This window comes from Engystomops pustulosus, chromosome 6, assembly GCF_040894005.1.
Source record: "Engystomops pustulosus chromosome 6, aEngPut4.maternal, whole genome shotgun sequence".
Lineage (NCBI taxonomy): Eukaryota > Metazoa > Chordata > Amphibia > Anura > Leptodactylidae > Engystomops > Engystomops pustulosus.
The window spans coordinates 157451174-157470745 of record NC_092416.1 but is presented as its reverse complement, the minus strand read 5'-3'; the positions used below and the strand labels follow the sequence as shown (position 1 = coordinate 157470745).

Genomic DNA, 19572 nt, shown 5'->3' with positions numbered 1-19572 from the left:
TTTATATATAATATAAACAAATTGCAGTATGCTATGTTAGGACGAAAGTGGACAAATCATGGACCAAACGCAGTGTCAGGGTTGGGACTCGTGGAAGTGATATATCATGCTTACAGTGGAAATATTAGGGACTCCTTACATCATATTTCACTAGGATGCCTGGAGTCCTACGCTCATCTCTTTTAGCTCTAACACATTGAAATGTACACTTCTATAGATGCCTTATTAAAGGAAGCCAACAAGGTAGATCTGATGGTAGGTTGCTACTATTTGCTATATTTACCCAGCCCTATAATACTTTCTAAACTAAGCTACATTTATACACCTCATTTTTGGCAGAAGCTACTGGGGCGTGGATAACCCATACACATTCAAAAGTTGTCCAATGCCACTTATTCCTTCTGACCCATGTACATACATGCTCAATTTTGGCAAGTGTGTATAGATTCTGAATAGTGAGCGGGTAATACACTGCTATACAGCGGCAGCTCCCTTGAGAAGAAGGATTGGGCATATTAAAATTCAACATGTTTAATCCATCTTTCACGTCATCTGTCAGGAAGGTCCATACACGTAAAATAGTTGTGTGGTTCATCTGATGTGAGCAGGTTCTTATGCCTTTTCTTTTAAAATAGTTGTCTGATCACTAAAATTGATGTCTACGTGGCTTCTCACAAGATGAAGAGCAGGTCAGAAAGGAAATGAAATGTCACAGTGGTTTCCTAGAGCAATGTCCTAGCTGATAGTTGATATGTTTTCTATCTTTCCGTGTGACCAGGCGACCTAAGGAGCTAAAAGAGAAAATGTTCATCGTCCTCTGTGTAATCCTACTGACAGCAGCAGGAAATGGGCAGCTCTGCTGCTGAGGTAATGGCGGCCATCTTGCCTCCATTGGTGAAGACAAGTAGTAACACAAGGAAGCCAGAACTCCGTCCTGCTCTAAATTTAATGCAGACGTGCACCCAGACAGCTGGGGACACAAGAACTGGGCGACAGTTACCCTGTCATCTGCAGACTTGTGGTCCATTTCAGGTCCAATTGACCAACTACATGGAGGATCACTATCTTACATCAGCTACCAAAATCTCACCCTGCTGTCAGCCTACCCCAACACAGTTACTGCTCAGCAATACTGAGGAAAAAAGAACATTTTGTTATTAGAGATACAAAAATATCAAAATGATGGATACTTCTGGAAGTGACAAATGTTTAGACACTAAGCTCGAAAGGTTGGCTATCACTGGAATAGACTATCAATGAGTCAGGTTTCTTACATGGGCAGCACTTGTATGAGAAAATCATTTGTGAGCTAGGGGCCTTCCTGTAGTAAACCAACATGGCCACTATACAGTGATTGGAGCTGTCTGCCAAGGATAGCGGGTTATAGGAAGTAGCAGGTGTTGGACCCACCTTTCCCCACCATAGGTTACCAATATTAAAATTCATGTGAAAGCAGTTTTATGCCCCATTCATACGAACGTTTGGGGGACGTATGTACGGGCACAAACTTGCGGCCGCACATACGTCCCCCACAGACAGCAATGGGTGCACAGAGTGATACGGTGCCATACACGTGCAATGCCGTACCTCTCCATACATGGGGAAAAGATAGAACATGTTGTATCTTTCCCCATGTGCGCAGCTGTACACATTGCATCTCTATGGAGAGGAGATGGTTCACCCCTCCTCCGGTCCAGCACGCCGGACGTGTGCCTACCTGGCGGTCACATGTTTGTGTGGATGTAGCCTTAGACTGCTTTCTCCTTCATACAGGCTGTGCAGCTCTTCCCTATTCACTTTAATGGAAGAGAACTGCAATACCAATCTCAGCCTTTGCCCTTTTGTGGCGCTGTTTTCATGAAGTGTAACAATACCTGTTTCAATATGTTTTTATTCCAGCACCAATCTGAATTTTGAAACAAACAAAAAGGGCCATTTAGACTTGTATTTTATAATAATATTTTTAATGCTAAAAACCTGCGGGGATTGTAAAGGGAGATAAAGTAGAAATGATCTGTTTAACAACCCAGTTGTCAGACTGCCACTGATCAGCGTTAGCCCCTGTGGTTAGGGGATTCAATCAAACTTGTAACAACCCCTTTAAGCGCGTTGAGTTAATTTTCAGCTTATTGATGACCTCTTTATGATGGCTCCTGATAACAAATTCACTTTAAAGGATCTTTCCAGGAATCTAAAGGTGGGAAAATCATATACCCCCTTCTAGATCCCAGGGCCTACTCCAGCCAATGAGTGGCCTCCTTGGACCACTGGAAATCACTTCCATTTTCCATCACTGCCTTGGTTCAACCCAGCACTGTACCCCAGAGGTCCAGTACAAAACAACCCAATTTATTTCCCGGGGATAATAAAGAGTGGACCCCTTCCAAATTCCTCTTGGGCCTAAGGAACCCCAGTCTGACAGTGGTCTAGTTGTTCCCTGGTCCAAGATTATTGGATGCAGCAAGTTCTGTGATCCCTCAGAACTTCTGGTTGTAAGGTCTGAAAACCAGAAGTCCTGGAATCTGAAACACCTTCCCTCTCCCTCTAAAGTATAGATTTCAAAGGATGTCCCAGGTAAGTAAACATGGAGTTTGGTTACAGAAGGTTCTCTGGAAAGTTCACGGGTCAGTGGGCTGCAGGATGCTTGTTCTGGCTGTAGGAGTCTTCATACAAGTAAACAATAGTATGGATGGTTCTGGGCTGGGTCTGTTTGTAGTAGGCGATCCTCGGGTAGTAAACCCCTCGTAGCTCTTGCTGCACCCAGTACTTGTATGTATATAGACTGCAGCACCCTGGCAGAGTCACCTCAGCACATTTGATGGTGTATGAAGTCATCTGTTACCTAGAGGACAGTCCCTGGAGTCTTCACTCATACTTGCAGAAGTTCTTTAGTAGCTGCGGTAAGTCTAGCCAGTCTATTGCCAGTCTATGAACCACGTGTTTCTGGATAACTAGGCGGCACAGGGTCTGCAGGGATGGAACTGAGAGAAAAAGAACAGAACTTCGTTATAATCATTACAATATATAACTCCTCATTTATCATATATATAGTAACTAAAAATAGCACATTATCTAGAGATAGTGGGCAAAGTAGATTTTAATGTGAGTTTCATTGAATATTCAATTCTGCAGTAATCCTAATTTCTTGCCGATTCATGCTACCGAAGTTCTGAGACTGGGAAGTTGTGGAAGCTGTGGACATATTCCTGGAGCCTTTTCCATCATGAATTTTTGACTATACTCGGAGTCTCTCAAAAAGCATCTTCCCTCCAGGAGCCCTGACTCGGCCTGGGGAAGGGGGTCCATGTGGTGGGGAAGAAAAAATAAATTCCCAGTGAGTATCCAACAGGATGCAAATCAGGGAGTGGAAGGATCCAGGCCGAGTCAGGGCTTCAGGAAGGCAGCTACTTTTTAACCGACTCCTATTCTTGCCAGAATTTCTGCAGCGACCAGGACAAGTCATCAGACCATAAATGAGAAAAGGCCCCAGGAGCAGTGGCGTAACTTGAAGCTGCCGGGCCCTAACTATAATGTATTGTTTAGGGTACTAGTCCTCTCCATATGGGCCTGGTCAAACCATATGGGCCCCTTAGGCTTCTTGGGCCTCTGCACCACCTCAAGTTACGCCCCTCTCAAGGTCAGAAAGCTCCCGATTTTGCCACAAAGCCCTGGATCCATCACATTACTCTTGACTTGCTGAGAGAACTAGGTAATTACAGCTTTTGACGTGTGTCATTTATTACATTGTCACAGCAGATAGGACACTTTGGCAAATGTATCCCATTGATTGGTTTTTAGTTGCAGAATATTACCATCCTATGATAAAATAGCAGGACCCCTGTGGCCAGATCTAGCAGGGTACTGTCATTTCCTTCCCCTTTGTGGTAGATACACATGTGTGTCATATTCTGTAACATTGGCTGTGACCTGTGTACTGCCCCTCCGTGCATCAAGTCTGTCTGTCAGTAGATCTATTGTGAGTATACATGTTGTAGGGGCAAGTCATTGCCGTTGAAGCAGAGTTTCTATTTTAAGTGATGGATTTGCAGGCAGCATGTTCTAGAGCTGTAGAGAGTCCTATCTTCAGGGAGCTGGAGGAGCTGAGGAGATTTTACATAGTGTCCTGTCTGCAGGCAGAATGTTATAGAGCAGGAGTAGCTGAGCAGATTGAACATAGTGTCCTATCTGCAGCTAGTATGTTATTGAGCAGGAGGAGCTGAGGAGATTTTACATAGTGTCCTCTCTGCAGGCTGTGTGTTATAGAGCAGGAGGAGTTGGGCAGATTGTACATAGTGTCCTATCTGCAGGCAGCCTGTCATAGAGTAGGATGTACAGCTTCCTCCCAACAGCATGTTATAGACCAAGTGATGCAGACCAGATTATAAAGTGTGTCTTATGCACAGGCTGCATGTTGCAGAGCAGTAAAAGCTTAGTAGATTGTGTTTAGTGTCCTATCTGCCTGAATGTTATACAACAGGTATGCCTGGGCTAATTGTATTACCAAATGAAGCGAAATGCTGCACTTAAAAAAATACCATTTTATTGCGCAAATCCAAAGAAGCTACAATTTTGAGACAAATTTACACCAAAATGTTAGCAAACCCCGAATAATGCACCATCTCCCTTTGTCCAATATTTCAGCATGTAAAGTTTCTATGGATCCCAAATAAAGTATGACAGGGATCCTGTGCATTACCATAAAAAACAATAAGCAATAATTCACTACTAACATAATACGTTTAATATCAAACTCTGGTTTTATCTCTGAACTATAAAGTATTTTACCAAAATTGTAGAAAAAACAATAGTGGACATGGTGAAATGTTTTGCTAATAGGAGTTTGATGCAAAGCCAAAGGCAAAGTCTATGAAGTGTTATATCAGGCACCATGTGACACCATAGTCAGATCACAGATCAGGTCATACGTTTCATCAACACACTGTGAATTCTAGGGCAGGTCTGTCATTCCTGAAATCTCTGGGTAACACATGATGGTGAGAGATAATAGCAGATTACAGTGTCAGTGTTAGGTATCAAATATGCCATTATACGATCTATGACTTCTGACCATGTCCTAAAATGGACACTGTAGCTGAGGGTAAGATGTTGTGTTTGGAACATGTGACAAAGCACATGAATGTCTACGGTTTAAGAGCCTCCCCCCCCCCCCATCCTGCCCAAAAAACAGAAGCAGAACATGATACATACATCCGTACTCTAACTGGATCACTCGGACACTCTTGGTGGAGGCAAAGACATCAATCACAGCGTATAACGGTTCACTAGCCGGGATCCCCCGGGCGCTGGCCCCCATGTCTTCTCCATTGATGATGATGTGCATGTGACGAGTGCCATCTGCCTGGGGCTCATACAACACTCCAATGCGGCTTCTTCGAGCAGTTGGTGGCAGAATATTGGTTTTGTACAAATCATCCAAAATATGACTGAAGCGACCAGGCTTACTCCGCGCTATCAGCTTGTCACGAGGAATTTTAAACTTGCCCACTTTAAGATAAGGTTCTGATAAGTCCTTCACCAAGTTAGACGGGTTCTCTTCTTCATCTGGCGTCACCCTGTTGTGGTTCCGAGTGATGGCAAATATCCAGCTATCCCCCTGGTTAACCAGGTCTGGCAGTGAATACTCTGGTACAAGGTCCAAGCTGCGAGGATCCCGGGCCATGAGCCCTACTCTTAGGTGACCGCACCAGCCCAATTCTTTTTCTTCAATTTCTACCAAAAACAACTGCCCAGGTGCCAGGGGGTCCTGGCTGAAGCAGATGCCATTAGCAAAGCTTTCTACCCTGGTCGCCTGAGTGCGTGAAGGGTCGATACGTATGTTTGTACCATGGACTTTGTGGAAGCATGTAAATGGCTGGCATTGCACGGCCATTGCTCCGGCCGAGGGATCGGATGACGCACAGCCTGATGCTATTTTTAAAAAGGCAAAAGCTTGCCCTGAGACAGCTGCAGGAGGTGTAGGGGAGAGCCATGTAGGGGATGCAGAGTGGCCTCACACCTATCTGTATAAACTTCATCAATAACCTGCTGACTGCTAGCGCTGACCCCTGTTCTTTCCATGTGCATCCTAACATACACGGCTTAGTTACCCTCCCCTAAAATCCTCTAGTCATAGTAAATTTACCATATGTAGGAATATAGTGAAGAAACAGGGAGTCAGCTTCCACATGGGAATGACCATTTTTGGTCAATATACAATATAATATACAATATAAGGGCTCATTCACGTGTCCAATATGCTTTTTCAAACTTCCATTGAAAAAATTTCTGAGCCTGTCCTATTTTTTTTTTTTTTTTACATTTTGGATCACAAAAGGCAATAGAAGTACATGGGGCACATGTATCATAGTCTTTCAGCTGCCCCTTTTTGAAGTTGGGCTACTTAATCATTACAATGTATCTTAAGTTTTTCCCCTTCGTGATACATGTGATAAATTACCTGTTTAGTCTCACGTTTGCGACTTTTTGTAGTTTGCAACTTTTTAGCCCTAAATAGTAGCTCCCAAAAGTAAGTCTGGGTCTAGCACGCTAAGTTTTGGGACTTATAAGGTGCAAGAATGGGACAATTTCAGAGCCCAAAAGTCTCACAAGTTGAACAAACATCTGAGCTACAAAGATAAATCCGGAAACTGCATTCCATCCTGGAGGCGGCGAACTTTGATGCGCTACTTGATTCTGCATCTAAAAAGTCTCCAACTGCGAAAAGTCTCACAAAAAGTTGCTTAAAAAAACCCCAAAAAGAAAGCAATAGGAGTGATACATGTCCCCCTACGAGACACATTTATTATATATTTAACTGCATAGGAGCAGAGTTGTCCGGCTTCTTCCCGAACATTCCGACATCAAACGCAGTGTTAAAATGCAAAAGTTAACGCAACCGCAATCAATTAAAAGCTTCCAACCTAGTTAGAATAATAATAATGATATTGCGGCACCAGGGGGTAAACATTACACGTAAATAGACAACGGTTGCATTTTCATTGCGTTTTTAAACGCATTACAACAGCTGAGCAGAGGTGATTTGCCTAATTACATAACTATTAAGGCCGCGGTCTCACGTACCGCTAGGCGACCGTTCATAACGCGACGCTATCGCACAGGCCCGAACGCATGCGATTGATAAGCCGATCGCATGCCTTTCTCTGGAAACGCATGTGCGTTTGGGCCGAGGACCGCCCCTGTGCGTTAGCGCCACGTTATGAACGGTCGCGTGACCGCGGCCTAACATTTGTATACATTTTGTAAACAGTGTAAACAGGACGTTAACGCATGTTTCAACAGAGCGTTGACAAAACGTAAATGTAAACACAGTGTTAACGCATGCGTTAAATCATGTATAGACAGCGTTTTGTAAACGCAAATGTTAACAGTAATGTAATTAGGCAAATCACCGCATCTCAGCTGTTGTAATGCGATTCAAAATGCAATGAAAACACAACCAAAATGCACTGTGTGACCGAGCCCTGACAGTTTCTAATCACCCTCAAAGCAATTGGAATAATTAGTCATAGATTTCCAGGAGGAATAACAGGGCAACCACGCAGGTCAAAGCTCTAAAGCCTGTGATACACGTTTCTGCTGCGATTTCAAACTCATTAAAAATGTATGCGTTTTTCAAATGTTAACTTTACGTTTGTGTTTATAAAAACACAATGCTTGATGTGCGGTAATTGCATGCAGTTGTGTCTCTTGGAATTTGTAAAAACGCACGGATCTTCTCTCTGCTGTTTGTGCATGTAATCCCATCATGAGTTTCAAAACACAGACCTCAAACACATGAAAAAAAACTGCAACATCTTTGAAAAACACAATGAAAATGCACCTTAAAAAAACGTAGACAGAAAAACGCAGGGGAGAAAACACCAAGTTAAGACACTTTATCCAAAAACCCATTGATAAAGCCAAAATGCAAATATGATGCGTTTTTGAAGGATGCAAAAACGCAATGGAAAAAAAACGCAACAAAACTGCCAAGCGCCAGTAACCAGGCCAATTAATGTCCGTATTGGAGAGAGGGGGATTGTCTGTAAACTTTTATATCTTGTCTTTTACTTCTTATCGCGCCTGCAATTTCTTCTATGCAATATAATAATATCACAATGGAAAATTGCTTATAATGCAGTTCCTACAGATAACATAGTAAAAAGGGAGCACTGTGCACTCTATGCTGAGCAGAGACCCTACAAATTGTTTCACATGTCATGAAATGGCCCTGAGAGACCACCCTACTTCCCCAAACTATAATATACCCCCCTATCGGACAAGCCTGTGCTCGCAAAGCATCTCGGGAGTTGTAGTTCTTGCGCGCAGCTCCGGGGCACGTGACCTCCGGCCACGAGATTAGAGTCACGTGACACGAATCATATGAAAGTGAGCGAGACAGGGGAAGGAGAAGGAAGTGAGCGGCGGAGAGGAGCGGGAGGAAGAAGGTAAGCAGCGGCCGCCACGGAGCCCCGACCTGGCTATTATCCCATCTACTATTCTCTGGTGTCAGCCACATCAGTGGAATAAGTGTGAGGTTGTGCTGTAAGACGTGTTTTCCTGGGTTCGGCAGCGCCACACTTGTCCTCAGGTTGTATCCTGTATTGCATCTTAGTCCCAAGCATTTCAGTGCAGCTGAGCTGTAGTACCAGGCACTACCATTGCCTGCAGGTGGCGCTGTTTTTTGTAAGATAGCAGCTGTGTACTTCCAGTGCTTCCTCCATTGTAGATGCATCTGTTCCTGTGCTGTGCTGTGCTCCTGGGAGCTGTGTTAGTAGATGCTGCGCCATCATCAGATGAGATCACTTACCTCCCGGGGTTGAAGAAGCAGCCATTTTTCCGCCAGTTCTCCGGCTACCTGAATGTACCTGGAGGGAAGCATCTCCACTACTGGTGAGTATTACCTCACTGTCTCTATGTGGGGTGTTATATAACATCACTGGATAGAATTGTAGTTCTGATTAAAGGGATTTTCTGGTCACAAGAAGTTATCTACAGGACTCAGGGGTCTCGCTAATCATTAGATAAGAGGCGACCACTCTCATATCTCACTGCTATAATTTCCATTGAGAGGGAGTGATACCTGCCCTAAGACCTTTACCTGGTTATGGGGGGGTAAGCCCCTTAAGCAACTTGACCTATCCAATGGGATGTCAACCAAAACCAGGGGCCACTGGCAGAACGTTATTAGATTGCCCCCTGCTCCTTATGTTCCTGTAGACCCCATAATCCCTGTACTTTATGTATCCCTAGGTTTGTGGAGTCTCAGAAGAGCCCCAGCTCCAGCCCCCTGGTCCTGTGGCTGAATGGAGGTCCTGGCTGCAGCTCGCTGGATGGACTGCTGACAGAACACGGCCCCTTCCTTGTATGTCTCGGGAGATCTCTCTGTATAAGCACATTGTGTCGTCTGATTGTTTCTCTGACCTTGTCTGGTTTTCTTCTAGATTCAGCCTGATGGGTCATCCCTGGAGTACAACCCCTACTCCTGGAATATGGTGGGTGGACTGCCAAATTTTAGTATTCGCACTCATGTACTTGCTTTTAGTGTTGCTTTAACTTTTTTTGTTGTTGTGTTCAGATTGCAAATGTCCTGTACCTGGAGGCTCCAGCCGGGGTGGGCTTCTCCTACTCAGATGACAAGAACTACAAGACCAATGACACTGAGGTAAGAGAGGCACAACAATACAGGGCGTCCTCTTTACCTTTGATATCTATGGGTCTTATGTACTTAGGCAGACTATCAAGCCAATCTACATATTACTAGTATAGACCGGGTCAGGGGTCTTATGGAACCCCACCCTCCCCCTCCTATGTGGGTGCTTGGCAATCACTACCCCTATGATCACACATTCATTTATTCCCTTTAAGGTTACATTGCTGCTTTCTTCCAAAAAAAACTATGGGTACTAGTGGTATTGCAGTTAAGCTCCATTCATGTCTATACAGCTGAGCTGCAATACCGCCATAAACCATGGTCAGGTGTGGCGCTGTTTTTAGAATAAAGCAGCCATGTTTGTCAACCTCTGGACAACCCCTTTAAGTAGATGTGGCTGAAATGCACATTCTCTGGCTCTTCTTCTTTTCTCTTAGTTTGTCAGAGGAGGAATGGAACGTTTTCATATTCTAATCTGGGTGGTATGGCCATCCTTGCTGTTTTTGGACACGTTAAGTGTAGATAAGTTCTTGGCAGACGACACACAGGAAACTTTTAATGTGACACATGCTTCTGTCCCTTCTAATCTCATGGTCTGATCTTGTGAAATGTATAACTGCAGTGTCTAGTACTGATGTATTATGGTGACTATAAGTTTCTAATATATGGGTTTCTCAGTGTATATGCATGTGGTTAACCCGGTCCATGTTTTCTTCTGTTTACAGGTTGCCCGTAATAACTACCTAGCCTTGAAGGAATTTTACAGGCTCTTCCCAGAATACAGTAAAAATGATCTGTTCATCACAGGCGAGAGCTACGGAGGGGTCTATGTCCCATCTCTAGCTGTGGAGGTCTCTCAAGATGACAGTATAAATCTCAAGGTAAAGATTGTCGTTGTGTAATCAGAACTGTGTCTGTAGATGTAACAGATGGATACAGTATCATGATGGATGGAAAATGCTGTGTGCCGACAATGTGCTCAGGTTATCAGGGTACAGGTTTTTCTACACTTTTATTTAGCTTCTGAACATTCACTAGTATCTTGCATAGAAAAAGAGAGATGAGACTTATCACAGATGAGAAATGATGAGATCTATGAGATGGTTGTAACACACAATGACACACTTTTTAGCTCTGCTACATCTTGGCTATAACACAGTCAGATCTGCTACACCTACTTCTTCTGCTATAAAGATGTTATCCTGCTTGTAGATTAGGCTCGCCACGCTGCTGCTTGCTGGCAGGAAGTGTCTGTGTGAGCTCCTCTTGTAACGGAGGGGCAGAGAGCACACTCCGTTGTGCAGAGAGGAGAAGCTATTCATGAGAAGAATCTACCATGCACAACTATAATCAGGAGATTTACAGTTTGATTGGGGGCAACCAGGACTGATAGACAGGTTGGAATTGCGTATACCTGTAAAATGCTGTCTTTTTGTTAATAACCTTGAATTGGGGAATGTTATTTGGTTATCCTGGGTATATATAAAGCTCTGGTCTTCATGGGAATACCCCTTTTAAGGTCCCAGAACCTTAATACAAAATATTTTAGACTTCCTTGCTGACTTCCTCCGAACTTACATTTCTGGTTATAATTAACTTGTGTTGTGTCATGGTGACTAGTCAGCAGATTTTGATGGAGGACTAGTTTTCTGTGACCTCCTTTGATCCCTGGAACAGCTGGTTTGAGTCATCCACAATTAAAGCTGCATAGCTGCTTTCTTGCAAACAAAACGGCACCACCCCTATCTACAGGCAGTGTCTGGCATTGCATTTCGGCTATAATACCATACACAACTATTTGAATAAGTTCTTGTAGTATGTGTGGAAGGCACATGGGGATCTGGGGCCTTGCTAAGCCAAGCTATACAGACCTGGAACGCCCTGTAAATGAGCCAAATATACTGGGCCATGTGTTACTATAGTTTTATCTGCTGGCCTAGGGCATTGAGGAGCAAAAATTCCAGTAACTGGGATCAAACTCTGCCTAACTTGGGCTAAGAGGGTCACCCGTACTTAAGTAATAAAGCCGATTCAGGAGGCAGAGGGGTGATGGCTCAGATCCCCATCATAGATGTATATGCAGAGTGGCTTTATTCTACTGTATTATGGGACCATAGCTGATTTCTCCATAAATGTCTCCCATCTTATTGAACTCTACCAGGGTGATCGGGTAGCGGGTTCCTGAAGAACTCTGCCTGATCAAACCTGTGAAGCCAGTTACTACTGCACAGGTCTATGATCAGGCAGAGTAAGGCAGGAGTGCGCTGCCCTATCTCCTTTATGGAGAAAACTGTCATGGTTATTAACCTAGTCCCGTGTTACAGTAAAACAAATGTCTCCTGTGTGTATATTTAATCTATAAATCTAATAGGTTGTGTTTGCCAATAGGAACATTTTTTGATCAAATAATTCAAGGACTCTTTGCAGACGTGTCGTCCTATCCTCAAGTTCAAAGGATAATAATTGTCAAGGGTTAAAGGGATTTGCAGAGGATCTTGGGTGGGCTGGGACATTGTTGGGGCTCAATCACATGAATGTTTTGGGCTCATACACACAGCTGTGGATTCCACTACTCCGGTTACTAGAGCAGGTCCTAATCATGTGCAGGTAGATTTCGAGTTACTTAGACTTCATGGGTTTGGATGGCCTAAATCTTAAGCTGCTCTACTGACAAAAAAAAAGCATTCCATAGATGTGATTAATTGTGCTTACAAGTTTTTCTCTTTTCCTGTCTCTAGGGAATTGCTGTGGGCAATGGTCTGAGTAGCTATGAGAGTAATGATAATTCCCTGGTTTTCTTTGCTTATTACCATGGGATCCTGGGCAGCGAGTAAGTGGCATTGTTACTACTTCTCTTGCTATTGTATTATGTCTATTAAGGTGTCATTCTAAGGAGATGAGATTGGAGAAAAAAAAAAAACTTATAAAGTCCAGTATGTGTATCACTTAGCAGGAGAGAGGTTTTCTATGGGAAGAAAAGCTGGCAGGGTTGTGTAATGGTCTTGGCAATGTTCTGTACAGTACTGTATTATAGGCGGGAATTCTGGGCGCGTGCCCCGTGGCCCCCACCAGATGACAATGTCTGTCACAATTGGTGAGACATCTCTACATTTGACATGTGCCGCGTCACTAGCCTTCCCAGACAGTGAGCTGACTGTCGCTCTCTGGAACTGGGAGTGATGCGCAGAAGCGCTTCCACAGCACATCGCTCCCTGCCAGGCAGGGACAGTCCGCTCACAGTGACAGCTAGCTGTGCTACTGCACACTGCTTCCCAGTCCCTGTGAGCTGACGGTTTCTGGCTGGAGCAATGCACTGCAGCTCCCAGTGACAACACAGGTCACACACCTCCCTGACCAGACCCTGCTGCGGTAGTGTCTACAATGGAGTTGCTGAAGGTGTGGAATCATGGGAAGGGGGGCATCCTCCCAGAAAAGTCTCTTTTCGGTGCAGGAAGTAGAGGAGTTGTAACATCAAACTACATGTGGAGAAGAGAGAACTCGCAGGGCTAGTGGCTGTACACATGTGTTTGGAGGGGAGGGGCCTTGACGGGAAAGGATGATTGAAGTAAGGTCAGGGGAGCTGAAAATATGCATGTTACATGGGACTGCATGGCTGGTGTGGTCTGAGGTGTATGTTACTGGGGGCTGCATAGCTGGTAGGGGTTGAGATGGATGCATTACTTATGGGGGGTTGCATATAGATGTATTAATGGGGGGTTGGCTAGTAGGATCCATTTCCTAAAGGATGATGAAGTTTGGGGGCCCCCAGTATAAATTTTTGTCCGGTGGGGAACCCCAGGAAGACACATACGTTTTGGCATTAATGTGGGTGCTACTTTGACAAGTACCACTACCTGAAGATGGTGGGTATTCTTCTGATGTTCTGGATTTCCTGACATAATATTAGCTGTGAACTATGATGTATTAGTTGTAGATCTGAATGTAACATTCCACTTCTGTTCCATCTCTCATAGTCTGTGGTCACAACTGCAAAAATTCTGCTGTAAAGATGGAAAATGTCAATTCTACAACAGCCCTGACACGGAGTGCTCCCTGCGGGTATGAAATGAGTGTTTGGTAAAGATGGCGTTTCATAGTTTGAATAATTGCACAAAAAAAATGTTTTTCTTTTTTTTTTTTTGCTGAATTCTTGTGCAGGTACAAGAGGCAATGCATGACGTATACAGCACTGGACTGAACATCTATAATCTATACGAGAACTGTGCTGGCGGAGCCCCAGGCGAGATCCGGTGTGTATTGTCCTACCCTCCCCACGTATTGAATTGTGTTCACTGTCCTCTCCAAACTATAAGCCATAAGCATGGCATCATGGCCCAGTATGTATGTAGTGGTAATCTCTATATGTGGTATCCATCCCAATGATATTAACCTCAACCTTCACAATAAATTGTAAAAGTAACACCCAGTCTTTCACCGTTATGGCTAATTTTTTAATGTAATGCCTAAAATGTATTCTTGTAGCTACGTTTCCAAGCGGAGCCCAATATCCACAACAGAATGTATTGTTGCACTGGTGCTTATGCCTATAAACCTTAAACCAAAAATCTCTGTGATCCAGTGAGATGGTTGACAAATAAGATGGATATCTTTATATTTATGCAACCCCTTGCCTCTAGGATGAGAGTCCATCCTCTTATTGGATGATAATATCAAGAATGTTGATATTTTCATCCTATGTCAAGAATATTGCATTTTGACCTGTGCTCCTGGTGACATTGGGAAACTAATATTCTAGACTTTTAGGCCTCATGCATACAACCAAATTGGGGGGCCGTGATCTCAATTTGTTCCACCAGATCACAGCGTCCATAGAGGTCTGTTACACCCGGTCACAGTGCGGTGGGCACACTGTCTCATTGCACCATGACACAAGATCAGGAGATGGATGGAGGAGATCCTATATTTGGAAGATTTTTGGCTGATGCACTTGGCTCCCTATGGATAGGGGAGGGATGAGAAGTGTTCATCTCCCCCCTCCCTTTTCCAGCCAGCCATGTGCTACGACCTGGTAGTGTGCATGGAGCCTTATACCATATCTTTTTAATTTTAATGTTCCAGATGCAATGACCTTCTCTTTATTTGTCTTTTACAGGGATAAAGGGGATCACATCGCTGTCTACTACCCGGGGTTGCTTTCACCAAAAATGCATGCACACTTTGACAAGGTATGTACAGTATAAAGACTAGTTGTCCCTAAAATTTAGTCCTGTTATTCTTTCTGAATATCCCTTTGCTGACCTGTATCGCTTTTGACTACCACGTCGGGTCTTCATTCATTGCTTTGGGACTTCAAGACGAGCTGATGCAATACAGAATGCAAAGCTTAATGCCCCCGCTTATTCCCTATCCTGTGGGGAAGGGGGATTTTTAGGAGTTGTTTTACTGATCCCTATCGGTGACCTCCATTCTTATTACTTCTCACTGTGTCCTCTTATTTTTGCTGCAGAAGCTGGTTCTTGTATCCGCTGTAAATAAGGCTGTTAAATTGGACCCGCCATGTGTGAACAGCACGGCTTCCAGCATGTACCTGAATGACCCCTTTGTCAGGAAGGCCCTGCACGTGTCCCCTGAGGTCAACAAATGGGAAGTATGCAGGTGAGGATATCATACGGATATAACCAGTGTATTCTGACTCTCCTTACACCCTCTGTGTTCCTGAAGGGTCACAACCTATGTGTTTTACTGTATTTCTTGATATTTGCACCTAAACCAATGACTTTAAACTAATTTCTCCCTCAGTTTTGATGTCTACCAGTACTATGGGCGCGTCTACGAATCCATGAGGGAACATTACTTGAAGCTGCTCAGCGCCATGGTAAGACTCAGCCGGAGAGTATGTATTAGATGTAGGAAATGCATAATACACCACATGCAGGATAATGTAGAACTGATGAAGCTTTCCATGTATCTTTCTAGAAATATCATATTCTGGTGTATAACGGAGATGTAGACATGGCCTGCAACTTCCTGGGTGATGAGTGGTTTGTGGATTCTCTGCAGCAGAAGGTAAGTACTATTCTTGTTCTCTTCTTTCTTCTATATAGCAGTTTGAAGTGATCTACCTGCAGATACCACTAGAGGGAGTTAACTGTTTGGAGTTCATAAAGGGCCATTCCAAAAGTTCTTTTTGATTGCCTCTTGTTGGCATATATGAGTTAATATCAATGGGCAGAGATAAGACACCCACATCAGTCGGCTGTTTTTGAAGCAGTCATGACACTTCACTAAGGCAATGTGACTTATCATGTGGCCTGTTTGAGCTCCATCTTGCTATACACTGTACAGTGGGGGTGTCTGATGTTGGACCATAATTGGTCTGATCTTCAAAACCTACTCCCACACTGCCTCTTTAAGATCTATTTTGGGGATTTTTATGATTTCCTCTTCTGACCCGTACTTTTTGATCTTTAGTTGAAGGTACAGCGCCGACCGTGGCTTTATACTGATGGAGGCCAGCAACAGATTGGAGGATTTGTGAAGGAATTTTCCAACTTGACTTTCCTTACAATCAAGGTATGATAAAACTGTAGCAGTCTTCTTCTGGATCTGAACAACCCCAGGAAGCTAGAGCTAATAGATGTTTGATACCCACCTAGGAACTGTAACTGCATTGTGTTTGGTCTTTTTACAGTCATGGCCCCCAAGGAATTGTACGGAATTCCTGAAACGCCCATTTTAAAGGAACCTGTCACCAGGGACCTAATTTTTCCTAAAGACAGGTTGAAAAAACCCATTACATAAGGGGTAGGAGGGGTGCTAATCACAATGTATAAAATTTCACACACCTTATAAGACAGTGTCATCTCATTGGGGTTTGGCACTTTCTGTGACTCGTAGAACTTAAGAGTGCAACACCCTCGTGGGCTACCACATATTTATGTGATCGTAAAAGGCTTCTTGCAAAAGGAGGGGATGATGGTGGTTATACAGTATCCTTTGGATGTTCTGTTAAAGGGAACCTGTCTCCAGGGACCTCACTTTCATGTTTTACGCACCCCTTATCATTACTTTATACTAAGGTGGTACTGTTTCCTATTGTGGAGAAAGTGTTTTGGGCTAAGCTCTCCTCCCTGGGACATGAGTTTAGTAAATTAGCTGTCAGATCTCCTTTACTGCCGCCCCATAAAAGTCTATGTTCAACCCTTTGGAGGTATTGCAATATGACAGGATGTAAGGCAAACCAGAATCTTCTCCGTAGACGGCTGTTATGGGTTCTTGCCCTTCATCAGTGCAGAGCAGGTACTGGTTGACTAATTAAGATGAATTTGATGTAAGTCTCAGGTGCATCCATGTCATGTTTCTTTCTTACTCTTTTCTTCCAGGGAGCCGGACATATGGTGCCGACAGACAAGCCCAGCTCTGCATTTATCATGTTCAGCCGCTTTCTTAACAATGAGCCTTTCTAAATCCTGGCCCTTCCTGCTCAGCTCGCACAATATTTATGGGGAAGGGGGGGTCACCGCCTTCAAGATCCAATAGCACTTATTCCATCGCCTGATCTACAACTGATGCAATGTCCCATTTCTTGACCAAACTCGTATGCCCTTCATATACATGTTCTTGTTTGTCTCCCTTGAACGGGTTCTAGTCTCAGGGTGGTTGTTGGCACTGAAATACAATTCTTCACCAATATTTCTCAAGTTGATTTTTCATATGATTAATTACAGAGGGTTATCTAATCTAAAAGTCATTGACCTACCAACATGTCCCTCATAAGATGTGGCATAGTAGGGACTTCTGCTGGTACCGCTGTGATTTTTGCACTTAATCTAATTTCGTTTTTTTTTTTTTTTTTTCCCCCACAAACTGCGGAAAACTGGAAAGTCATCAACTCCAATAAAGTCTTGATTTCTTAGAGTCTCTCATTTTGATCATCTGTGCTGACAAATAGGAATCAAGTGTATGGAATAATGGTCCTTTTGTGCATGTGATTTATCAAAAAAAAAAAAAGTGGGAGAATAGAAACAACAAAATTATATTCGGTGTTGTGATTTCTTTCATCTAGAGGGTTTCCCGCTAGCCTCGGCACTCTTGGGGTCTTTGCACACGGTTGTGGAATGGTGGTAGGATTTGCTCCAGTGGTTATCCTACAGCCATTCCGCAAGGATCCGCAATAAGTCAATCTCCCGCTTTAATTCCGTTAAAATTCTGCTGTGACCGGGGGAGATCTGCAGGGTTGTAGGGAGTTTGTCATCAGGTTTTCGCTATTAAACCGAATTATAGGTTCCTTCAGCACTATACTAACGTTTGCATGTATGTTTTTTACTGTCAGAAGGAGCGCACCACCAGCGCCTCATTGCCTAGTGACAAGAAACCGTGCTGGCAGAGGACAGTAACCCACTGCGGCCCTAGCTGTGCAAGTGCACAAATTTAACACTATTTGCAGATGATACTGGTTGAAGGGAGGGGGAATGAGGGAGCAGCTGGAGACGTGGCCAGAGTCGCAGCGACTCAGATGAACACATGCTTGAATTGGGCTATATCAGTATGAGAGGCTGACTGTAATTTATGTCAGCCCTCTGAGCTTTTAGGCATTATACAAAAGGGATGACCAAGGAAACAAGGGCAAAGGAAGTATTGGCCTTCTCAGAGGGATTAGCCTGGTTACCGCTAGAGTAATCTCTTGTTTCTAATGGCTTGTGCATAACTGGAAAGAGGACATTAAGCTATGGTGCCCACATGGCAAACAGAATTGAAGGCCATTTAAGGTGTAGGTCAGTGTAGGCAAGTGACAGGCAAGAATACTAACTCGGATCCTGGGCCCATGTTTGTAAGCCAATGCAAGAGAAGAAATGGTGAGTTGACTAGGTAAAAGATTGTTAAAGATAGGTGAATGAGGGGGTTAACAGTGCTAAAGAGAATTCCTGATTGAGGGGGTTGAGAGCACTTGCTGAAGAGAATTCCTAAGAGTGGAGTTAATGAGGGGGGGTTAAGAGCGTGTGCTGAAGAGACTTCCTGAGGGAGAGTGAATGAAGGGGTTTAGAGAGCACTGAATAAAATTCCAAAGGAAGGGTAAGTGAGGAGTTGATTTTGTTTTAGTGAGTCTCACAAACACACACGCTCCTTCCAGATAAAGGGGTGAATGATGTAGCAGGGGCGAGTTCATTTGGCTAAAGAAAAAGCAGACCCCTTGTCAAACAGGAAGCTGTGGCTGAAATAGAATATGCATACTGTATATGTAACTGTTGAACTTTACAGGCTCAAGTGAACTGAACTATCCATCAGTGACCCATCAAATAACACTGGTTCTGCTGTCCAGAAAGTGGGCAGTGCCTTATAAAAGTTTGGGAACCATTTTTATTAAAACCCTGATGTTGTGTGTAGCAAGATAATTAGCATTGCTAGGGGCTGTAACCTTGTATAACTACTTATGCCTGCACCTGCTCATTTTCCACTGAAATGGTCTTGTATTTACCTGGTTACCTCTTCCCCGGGGCTTCTCTCCTGCTTCCCAAACATCCCTGAGGCCAGCGGCTTCTGCCTCTCATCTTCGGAATGTTGTTAACAAATGGTGTATTGGAAACATTACATTTATATCAATGTCATCTCCTGAATTGGGGATTAGAAGAATTCCAGTATGTTCTGATAATTTTCTGAATTTAAAAGAAAATGTTTGACTAGAGGTGATATCAAATACTACAGATAAATCAGGTAATATCCCCACACTGTATGACCTACCATGCCTGATGCTGGTGCGCTTCTGTAGAAGGAAGGCGCTATTGACATGAAATTCTCGCCAGATGTGGGTAACAAGCTATCCAATCCAAACAACCATATGGCCAATGTCTCGTCCGAATTTCTGCACGTGTGCAGCACGCCAGTCGTCACCGCTAGCACTGTGCATGTGCAGAAACCCGGTCAAGATACTGGCCCGACGGGGGAGTTGAAGAGGCAGGGGG

General features: G+C 43.8%; 2 protein-coding genes across 2 annotated transcripts; one reads left to right on the top strand and one right to left on the bottom strand.

Moving 5' to 3' along the window:
• Positions 1-531: 531 nt before the first annotated feature.
• On the bottom strand, positions 532-5931 carry NEURL2 (neuralized E3 ubiquitin protein ligase 2). The gene is made up of 2 exons (XM_072112012.1): positions 5209-5931; positions 532-2981 (listed from the first exon to the last, which is right to left on the bottom strand). The coding sequence occupies exons 1-2, from the start codon at positions 5888-5890 to the stop codon at positions 2866-2868; spliced, it is 798 nt and encodes a 265-aa protein (XP_071968113.1). The 5' UTR covers positions 5891-5931; the 3' UTR covers positions 532-2865.
• Positions 5932-8288: 2357 nt separating this feature from the next.
• On the top strand, positions 8289-17530 carry LOC140064782 (lysosomal protective protein-like). The gene is made up of 15 exons (XM_072112010.1): positions 8289-8447; positions 8729-8892; positions 9253-9364; positions 9444-9494; positions 9578-9664; positions 10378-10533; positions 12391-12482; positions 13627-13711; positions 13811-13902; positions 14766-14838; positions 15120-15268; positions 15413-15488; positions 15590-15679; positions 16085-16186; positions 16996-17530. Exons 2-15 carry the CDS (start codon positions 8729-8731, stop codon positions 17077-17079), a joined length of 1413 nt encoding a protein of 470 aa, XP_071968111.1. The 5' UTR covers positions 8289-8447; the 3' UTR covers positions 17080-17530.
• The last annotated feature ends 2042 nt before the right edge of the window (positions 17531-19572 follow it).